At 37.9% G+C, this 10,689-nt stretch overlaps 1 protein-coding gene across 1 annotated transcript in view; it reads right to left on the bottom strand.

Annotated features, from left to right (window-relative positions):
* The window catches only part of LOC127833576 (all-trans-retinol 13,14-reductase-like), a 29,086-nt gene that overhangs the window by 16,548 nt on the left and 1,849 nt on the right, over positions 1-10,689 (bottom strand). Inside the window, 4 exon segments of the mRNA XM_052358916.1 lie at positions 3,915-4,119; positions 4,913-5,047; positions 9,134-9,243; positions 10,033-10,215. Coding sequence (XP_052214876.1) covers positions 3,915-4,119; positions 4,913-5,047; positions 9,134-9,243; positions 10,033-10,215 — 633 coding nt within the window.

Raw genomic sequence — 10,689 nt, 5'->3', positions numbered from 1 at the left:
CACAGGCTAATCTATGAAGACACTTTATGCACACAGACTGCACAGGCTAATCTATGAAGACACTTTATGCACACAGACTGCACAGGCTAAACTATGACGACACTTTATGCACACAGGCTGCGCAGGCTAATCTATGAAGACACTTTATGCACACAGACTGCACAGGCTAATCTATGACGACACTTTACGCCCACAGACTGCACAGGCTAATCTATGATGACACTTTATGCACACAGACTGCACAGGCTAATCTATGACTACACTTTATGCACACAGACTGCACAGGCTAATCTATGAAGACACTATATGCACACAGACTGCACAGGCTAATCTATGAAGACACTTTATGCACACAGACTGCACAGGCTCATCTATGATGACACTTTATGCACACTGGCTGCACAGGCTAATCTATGACAACACTTTATGCACACAGACTGCACAGGCTAATCTATGAAGACACTTTATGCACAGACTGCACAGGCTAATCTATGAAGACACTTTATGCACACAGGCTAATCTATGAAGACACTTTATGCACACAGACTGCACAGGCTAATCTATTAAGACTCTTTATGCACACAGACTGCACAGGCTAATCTATTATAACACTTTATGCACAAAGACTGCACAGGCTAATCTATGATGACACTTTATGCACACAGACTGCACAGGCTTAACTATGAAGACACTTTATGCACACAGACTGCACAGGCTAAACTATGACGACACTTTATGCACACAGGCTGCGCAGGCTAATCTATGAAGACACTTTATGCACACAGACTACACAGGCTAATCTATGAAGACACTTTATGCACACAGACTGCACAGGCTAATCTATGAAGACACTTTATGCACACAGACTGCACAGGCTTATCTATGACGACACTTTATGCACACAGACTGCACAGGCTAATCTATGAAGACATTTTATGCACACAGGCTAATCTATGAAGACACTTTATGCACACAGACTGCACAGGCTAATCTATGAAGACACTTTATGCACACAGACTGCACAGGCTAATCTATGAAGACACTTTATGCACACAGACTGCACAGGCTAATCTATGAAGACACTTTATGCACACAGACTGCACAGGCTAATCTATGAAGACACTTTATGCACACAGGCTAATCTATGAAGACTCTTTATGCACAGACTGCACAGGCTAATCTATGAAGACACTTTATGCACACAGACTGCACAGGCTAATCTATTATAACACTTTATGCACAAAGACTGCACAGGCTAATCTATGACAACACTTTATGCACACAGGCTGCACAGGCTAATCTATGAAGACACTTTATGCACACAGACTGCACAGGCTAATCTATTATAACACTTTATGCACAAAGACTGCACAGGCTAATCTATGACAACACTTTATGCACACAGGCTGCACAGGCTAATCTATGAAGACACTTTATGCACACAGACTGCACAGGCTAATCTATGACGACACTTTATGCACACAGACTGCACAGGCTAAACTATGACGACACTTTATGCACACAGACTGCACAGGCTAATCTATGAAGACACTTTATGCACACAGGCTAATCTATGAAGACACTTTATGCACACAGGCTAATCTATGAAGACACTTTATGCACACAGACTGCACAGGCTAAACTATGACGACACTTTATGCACACAGACTGCACAGGCTAATCTATGAAGACACTTTATGCACACAGGCTAATCTATGACTACACTTTATGCACAAAGACTGCACAGGCTAATCTTTGAAGACACTTTATGCACACAGACTGCACAGGCTAATCTATTATAACACTTTATGCACACAGACTGCAAAGGCTAATCTATGACGACACTTAATGCACACAGACTGCACAGGCTAATCTATGAAAACACTTTATGCACACAGGCTGCACAGGCTAATCTATGAAGACTCTTTATGCACACAGACTGCAAAGGCTAATCTATGAAGACACTTTATGCACACAGACTGCACAGGCTAATCTATGACAACACTTTATGCACACAGGCTGCACAGGCTAATCTATGAAGACACTTTATGCACAGACTACACAGGCTAATCTATGAAGACTCTTTATGCACACAGACTGCAAAGGCTAATCTATGACGACACTTAATGCACACAGACTGCACAGGCTAATCTATGAAAACACTTTATGCACACAGACTGCACAGGCTAATCTATGACAACACTTTATGCACACAGGCTGCACAGGCTAATCTATGAAGACACTTTATGCACAGACTACACAGGCTAATCTATGAAGACACTTTATGCACACAGGCTAATCTATGAAGACACTTTATGCACAAAGACTGCACAGGCTAATCTATGAAGACACTTTATGCACACAGGCTAATCTATGAAGACTCTTTATGCACACAGACTGCACAGGCTAATCTATGAAGACACTTTATGCACACAGGCTAATCTATGAAGACACTTTATGCACACAGGCTAATCTATGAAGACACTTTATGCACAGACTGCACAGGCTAATCTATGAAGACACTTTATGCACACAGGCTAATCTATGAAGACACTTTATGCACAGACTACACAGGCTAATCTATGAAGACACTTTATGCACAGACTGCACAGGCTAATCTATGAAGACACTTTATGCACACAGGCTAATCTATGAAGACACTTTATGCACAGACTACACAGGCTAATCTATGAAGACACTTTATGCACAGACTACACAGGCTAATCTATGAAGACACTTAATGCACACAGGCTAATCTATGAAGACACTTTATGCACAGACTACACAGGCTAATCTATGAAGACACTTTATGCACAGACTGCACAGGCTAATCTATGAAGACACTTTATGCACACAGGCTAATCTATGAAGACACTTTATGCACAGACTACACAGGCTAATCTATGAAGACACTTTATGCACACAGGCTAATCTATGAAGACTCTTTATGCACACAGACTGCACAGGCTAATCTATGAAGACACTTTATGCACAGACTACACAGGCTAATCTATGAAGACACTTTATGCACAGACTGCACAGGCTAATCTATGAAGACACTTTATGCACACAGGCTAATCTATGAAGACTCTTTATGCACACAGACTACACAGGCTAATCTATGAAGACACTTTATGCACACAGGCTAATCTATGAAGACTCTTTATGCACACAGACTGCACAGGCTAATCTATTATAACACTTTATGCACACAGACTGCAAAGGCTAATCTATGACGACACTTAATGCACACAGACTGCACAGGCTAATCTATGAAAACACTTTATGCACACAGACTGCACAGGCTAATCTATGACAACACTTTATGCACACAGGCTGCACAGGCTAATCTATGAAGACACTTTATGCACACAGACTGCACAGGCTAATCTATGACGACACTTTATGCACACAGACTGCACAGGCTAATCTATGACGACACTTTATGCACACAGACTGCACAGGCTAATCTATGAAGACACTTTATGCACACAGGCTGCACAGGCTAAACTATGACAACACTTTATGCACACAGACTGCACACGCTAATCTATGAAGACACTTTATGCACACAGACTGCACAGGCTAATCTATGAAGACACTATATGCACACAGGCTGCACAGGCTAATCTATGAAGACACTATATGCACACAGACTGCACAGGCTAATCTATGAAGACACTTTATGCACATGAATTTAACCCTTTTTTCACAGAGCATGGTCCATATACTAATATAATATAATAAGCAAAATGACTTTGTTGACAAAGACACTTCTCACACAAAGCTTTGCCAAATCCTTTACATTAATGACCTTTTTTTATCAAAAGATCTTGATGTATAGGGCATATTCTTTTACACTGTATATCTCGTAATTCATAATATTGGAAGTGGTATAATCTATTTGATCTTACCCATATCTCCAAAAATATACGAAGCAACTGCTTTAAACTCTTCATTCTGTGACAGTTCGTCCAAAACACCTCGTACAGTCTTCCGTGTGATCCTCATAAATTTGTTCATCACCAGCTGGTAGATCCCCGTCTTGATTGCAATCTTGGCCACCCACTTGGGGATCACCTTGGGGATGATGACGCCCATAAAAGCACCCCTACATTCCTAAGACAGCCAGAGTATTTGTGCTTCAATATAATAAATACTTTGAAACTAATTTTATTTGTCAGAATTGTTTAGGTTCTGTGTGGTTCCAATAAACAACGAAAACTAATGTTCAAGATATCATTGGTACAAATATTCTTACTCAATCTCATGCAGATCTGACAATAAATGCGGCCTCTTGATTGTTAACAAGGTTTTACTATTGCCATATAAGAAAAATGCCCCGCCCCTGGGTGGCTATGTTATTCAACCAACTGGCATCATTTTTGAACTCGTCCAACATATCATTGCGATGAATCTTCTTACCATGTTTCATGAAGATTGGATAATATATGTGGCATCTAGAGTGTTAACACGGTTTTACTATAGCCATATACATATAGCCATATAAGGAAAAATGCCCCGCCCCTTGGCAGCCATGTTTTCAAGCAAACGTAACCATTTTCAAACTCATCTAAGATATCATTGAGACCAATCTTCTGACCAAATTTCATAAAGATTGGACAATAAATGTGGCCTCTAGAGTGTTAACAAGGCAAATGTTGATGCCACACAACGCACAACGCACCACACACGACGGACAAAGGCGATCACAAAAGCTCACCATGAGCACATTGTGCTCAGGTGAGCTAAAAAAAAACATAATAAGTTCATGATTCAAACCATGTTTTTGATCATAATAAGTTCATGATTCAAACCATGTTTTTGATCATGAAAGGCACTGATTGTAATGGTGGAAACTTATGACAAACACTACAAAAATCATTAAACAGTCAAAATGCCTTAGCATTACCTTCAAAATGCCAATGAACTTGGCAATGGCATCTTTTTCTGTAGGGAAATGTTCTTCCAAATTCTTGGCAAATATCTCATAGGACCCACTCTTCATTGGATAAAACTTGGCCTTGCCGATTGGCCCAATGGTGACCTGAAAAAAATATACACAGAGGACTTGAACACAAGCCCTAAATGCTTTCATAATTGTTAGTTCATACATACTACCACATTAATTCTATGTTTCCTTAGTTGGTGAGTATGTGTTTGGACTCCACAAACAAATGTTCATATTATTATTGAGCCCAATTAATTATGGATACTTTAAAGAAAAGAATGATATATATTTGGTGTTTGTAATTGTATAATCATTGGGAATTATAACACCCAAAACAAGTTATGGTATTGCAGTGGAAAAAAGTGATGTTTGCAGGGTTTGCGTATCCATTTAACCCAATTATGCCTAGTGGACTCTCCCGTTCTTCTAAATTGGATCAATTTATGTCTAAAATTAGGGATGTCTAGTATATTTATTTCTATATTTAGAATATTTCTTACATTACAGTTACCGAAAAGACGTGTATTATTTAAACCTTTTATTTTGACAGATGGCAAACGAAACACTAAGCAACAGGTTGATATACTTGTATAGGAAATACTTCGAAGTTTACGTATCATGGTGCGTGTATGAGAAGTTTGTAACATAGTGTTGTCAACTGCAGGCTGTTCACCATGCTTAAATAACTGTCGCATGCACAGGTGATTAGCGTGTGGCTATGATATTTATTAGTGAAAACATCATTTTGAATGATAAATAATCATATTATAACGAAAAATCAACTTTTCTGAAAATTCACTATCAAATAAATATATAACATTTGTTTTTTTCAGAAAAGTTGATTTTCGTTATAATATGATTATTTATCATTCAAAATGATGTTTTCACTAATTTTCTTGCCTAGTGTATTTGCAGCAAAATTGCCCTCTTTATGCCAACTAGCTTGTTTTTATTCATCAGACAGACATCTAATAGAATTGTTTACAAGGAATACAATTTTGGAGATCTATAAAAACCTGACATGTCATAATAGATTGACCTATGAAAACCATGATTTATTTAACTTTTTTTTCTAAAAGTGACCCAGCTATTTCTTTTCAATTTTTTCTGATAGAAATATATTCCTAAATTTCAATATATATACATGTATATAAATGCCCCTGAATCCTTGAACGTAAGAACATTTCTGTGAAATTAATTTGAAAACCTGCAAGTGGTTTTAAAAAAGAAGATTTTTAATATTTCCAAATAGCCAAAAACCTAGACCCTAGCTGAGCTTAAAATGAGTTGCTTTGTGCGAAAATGGATTTTAATCCATATGCCCATAGCGCAGCTCCAGGCAAGCTCACCCACATGGTCTGGTCAGGCGCTGTCCTGTTCACTAATGAGACCAGCAAACCTTGCATTACTTTACAGCGGACAGCTAAGCTTCTGACCAGACTTATGCATTCATAGTTTCCCCTGGAGCTACGCTGGCCAAATATGACATAAGAACCCTTTTTGCGTGATGCCGTTCAAATATGCTAGCAAGTTTGCTGGAAATATTTTACCCAAAATTTCCACAAATAAAAATATAATACCATAACTGGTGAATCGGCAAAGAATAAATACATAATGTATAAGTAACTACAGCTTTGTCACAAACGTGACGTATACCCCCAAGTGCCGCATTGACACAGACTATTTTGCATGCTGTCTTCACAAAACAAAAGAATCTAATTTATGGTGATTTTTAAGAATTATTATGCCATTATCATTTATGGCCATTTCGACCTTTGAACTCTTGAATTCTTTTGCATGACACGCCGTCCAATGACTGTGAACAAAATTAATGTACAGTCATTTTAAAATCCCACAATGAATGACATAGTTATGGCCCGGACAAGCTCATTCATGGCCATTTTTTACTTTTGAACTCCAAGTGTGACCTTGACCTTGGAGATATCGACATAATTCTTTCGCGCGACACAAAGTCCAATTATGGTGAACAAATGTGCCAACTGATTTCAAAATCTCACAATGAACAACATAGTTATGGCCCAGACAAGTTCAATTATGGCCATATTGATCTTTGAACTCAAAGTGTGACCTTGACCTTGGAGATATCGATGTAAATTCTTTTGTGCAAAACACAGTCCAATGATGTTGAACAAATGTGCCAAATGATTTTAAAATCTCACAATGAATGACATAGTTATGGCCCGGACAAGCTCATTTATGGCCATTTTTGACCTTTGAACTCAAGGTATGACCTTGATCTTGGAGATATCGACGTGATTCTTTCGCGCGACACATCGTCCAATTATGGTGAATAAATATACCAAGTCATTTAAAAATCTAAAGGTAAATGACATAGTTATGGTCCGGACAAACTTTCGCTTTAAAACACACTAATTGACCCCGTGACCTAGTTTTTGACCCGGCATGACCCATATTCAAACTTGACCTAGACATCATTTAGATACAACTTGTGACCAAGTTTGGTAAATATCTAATGAAATTTCGGGACGACAGACCGACAGACAGACCGACAAAGTGACTCCTATATAGCCCCCATTACCAATGGTTATGGGGGTATAACAAGAGCTGTCAGAGGACAGCCCGCTCGACTATTTGAGTGCTTGACAGTATAACGTAAGTCATTATGGGGAAATTTGTTCATATTCAATAATTTATTAGACGATCTTTCAAAAATAAAAAAAGGAAACAAAAAATTATCTTTTGGGGGGGGGGGGGGTTGAGAGGGGGTATAATGTGGGGTGTGGTCATTTATTAGACGATCTTTAAAAAAAAAAAGGAAAAAAAAGATAACGTGGGGTGGGGTAATTTAATAGATGATGTTAAAAAAAAAAATGGGGGGGAGGGAAGTTGGGGGGTGGGGGGGGGTGAGAGGGGGTTTAATGTGGGGTGGGGTAATTTAATAGATGATGTTAAAAAAGAATTGGGGGGGGGGAGTTGGGGGTAGGGGGGTGAGAGGGGGTAAAATTTGGGGTGTGGAAATTTATTTGATGATGTTTTAAAAAAAAAATTGAGGGGGAGGTTGGGGGGAGAGGGATTCTGGGTAGGGGCGTGGGGTATTGTTTGGGTGGAATCCATTGTGGTATTCACGTAAGTGTTGTTTTGTCAAAGTAATAATAAAATGTGATCATAAATAAAGAATTTATGGCTATTTAAGCAAAATGATATGTCAAAGGATATAGGAAATATTTGGGGTAGTACGCAAAGTTTAACATAGATTTATCAATAATATGCACTTTCTAAGTATAAAAGGAGCAATAATTCTGTCAAAATGCTTGATACAGTTGTATGCTCTTGTTTATAGGTTGGGGTCATGATGGTAAACAAGTATGCAAAATATGAAAGCAATATGTCAAGGCACATTGAAAATATTTGGGGTAGTATGCAAACTTTAACATTTGCTGCATATTCAAAGTGGAAAAGGGGCCATAATTATGACAAAATGCTTGATAGAGTTGTCTGGTCATGTTTATAGGTTGGGGTCATGTTGTTTAACAAGTATGCAAAATATAAAAGCAATATGTCAAATGATATAGGAAATATTTGGGGTAGTACGCAAAGTTTAACAAAGCTTTATCAATAATATGCATATTCTAAGTATAAAAGGGGCAATAATTCTGTCAAAATACTTGATACAGTTGTATGCTCTTATTTATAGGTTGGGGTCATGATGGTTAACAAGTATGCAAAATATGAAAGCAATATGTCAAGGGACAATGAAAATATTTGGGGTAGTACGCAAACTTTGACATTTGCTGCATATTCTAAGGGCAAAAGGGGCCATAATTATGACAAAATGCTTGATAGAGTTGTCTGCTCTTGTTCATAGGTTGGGGTCATGTTGGTTAACAAGTATGCAAAATATGAAAGCAATATGTCAAGGGACAATGAAAATAATTGGGGTAGTACCAAAACTTTAACATTTGCACGCTAACGGCATGGCACGGAACGGAAACGCTGACGCCGGGTTGAGTAGGATATCTCCACTATATATATAATAGTCGAGCTAAAAACTGTTAACACTTATACTTAAAAAAGGTTGGTGAATACAAATCTTGGCTAGCAAACTTCAGAAAATTATAATTTCATGGACTGCATCAGTTTAAGATATATATTATCTATTTGGCGAGTAAAGGATCAATAAATGATCCGTATTTGTCTCACCGTATCAAACACTTCCCCCAAAGGCTCCCACACAACCTGACCCTCTGTCAACTGATCCATGTAAATGCGTGTCATGTCTCCCTCCATCATCTTTCCAACATAATGAATACCTGCAAATAGCAATAAAGGTAAAACCTTTTTTTTACGCTCAGCATTATTTTTCTGCATTTTGGGAATGGAGCCGGGTCCGTTTAGTTTGGGAAAAATTGCTGTGTTTTGACTTAAATCGGAAAATTTGTGTTGTTGTTGTTTTGCTAAAAAATGCTTCAAAATTGAGAATATGTGTCTTTTCAGTATTATATTAACTAAGATTGAACTTATATGGATGGGAGATAAACTAAGTATTAAGATCTAAACAAAAATGGTCTTTTTGTTTGGAAACCTTCCATTGGAAATTTTAAGCTCCCATTTGAGAAAAATATAATTATTATACTTTTTTCCATTTGGAATGGGGCCCATTACAGGACCCGATTTTGAATGAAAACACACACTGAAGCTGATTACAGCGGAAGTCAAAGCCTTATTGAACCATTCTCAAGTCTGTTTCTTGGGACTAAGAACCAGAAGTTAGAGTATTTGAGTGAGATCGAAAGAACAATACCACTGTGGGAATCAAATCCATGACCTCCAGGTCGCTTGGAGGACACCATATCCAATGTGTCAATGCAATCTTTTAAGTAGAAATTTAAGTCAGATACATAATTTATTAACAGTACACAAGTCGGTTTAGATTAAAATGGTCCTTGGCTATGATTAGTTTTGAGTTATTGATCAAAGAAGATACATGTAGGATATAACTAAGCTTTTTTCATTGACATCACATATCACCACAAACATTTTTATAAAGATTCATAGTAAAGGCACAAACACTTTTTTCAATTTATTTCAATACTATGTACCTGTGTCAAATTCATATCCCTTCTCCACAAATGTATGACAGCATCCGCCAGCCTGGTCATGTTGTTCTAGAACAAGGACCTTGTGACCTGCCCTCCCCAGCAACACTGCAGTAGACATGCCTCCTATCCCACTGCCTATGATGATGGTGTCTATGTTGTCTGGAACCTTCTGAGCTTTGAATCCTAGTGCAAAATATTATAAACTCCGGGGAACTTGCTAAATAAGGCTTACATTTCTGCAACTCTTAAAACATGACTCAATATGTAGTACATCATTACATAACTGACTTCATTTATTATTTGGTACCTACCACCTTCTATGTTTTGGTAATGTCTTGGTCATGTTGTTTTGGTAATGTCTCAGTCATGTCGAAACAAGCAAACATAGACACTAATGAAAAGTGTAAACATGACAAACTGGGGCAAGGCTCTGTTAAGATGATTATGCCAAAATGAAGTTTGCATTGAAGCATCTTTAGTCTTACAGGGCTCTTTTCCTTCTTTAGCAAGGGCCTTATAATTAATATAGACCCCTTCTCCTAAGAAAATTTCTTTCAAATTATGCATTTTTCCAAAATTTCAAGCTTACTTTGGGAAATGTCTTCCACTTTTTCAGTTTTGTTGATCATTTTCCCCCCAAAATGGAAGGCCATGGTA

This window comes from Dreissena polymorpha, chromosome 1 (assembly GCF_020536995.1).
Source record: "Dreissena polymorpha isolate Duluth1 chromosome 1, UMN_Dpol_1.0, whole genome shotgun sequence".
Lineage (NCBI taxonomy): Eukaryota > Metazoa > Mollusca > Bivalvia > Myida > Dreissenidae > Dreissena > Dreissena polymorpha.
The sequence above is the reverse complement of the archived record's forward strand: the minus strand, read 5'-3'. Positions and strand labels throughout refer to the sequence as shown.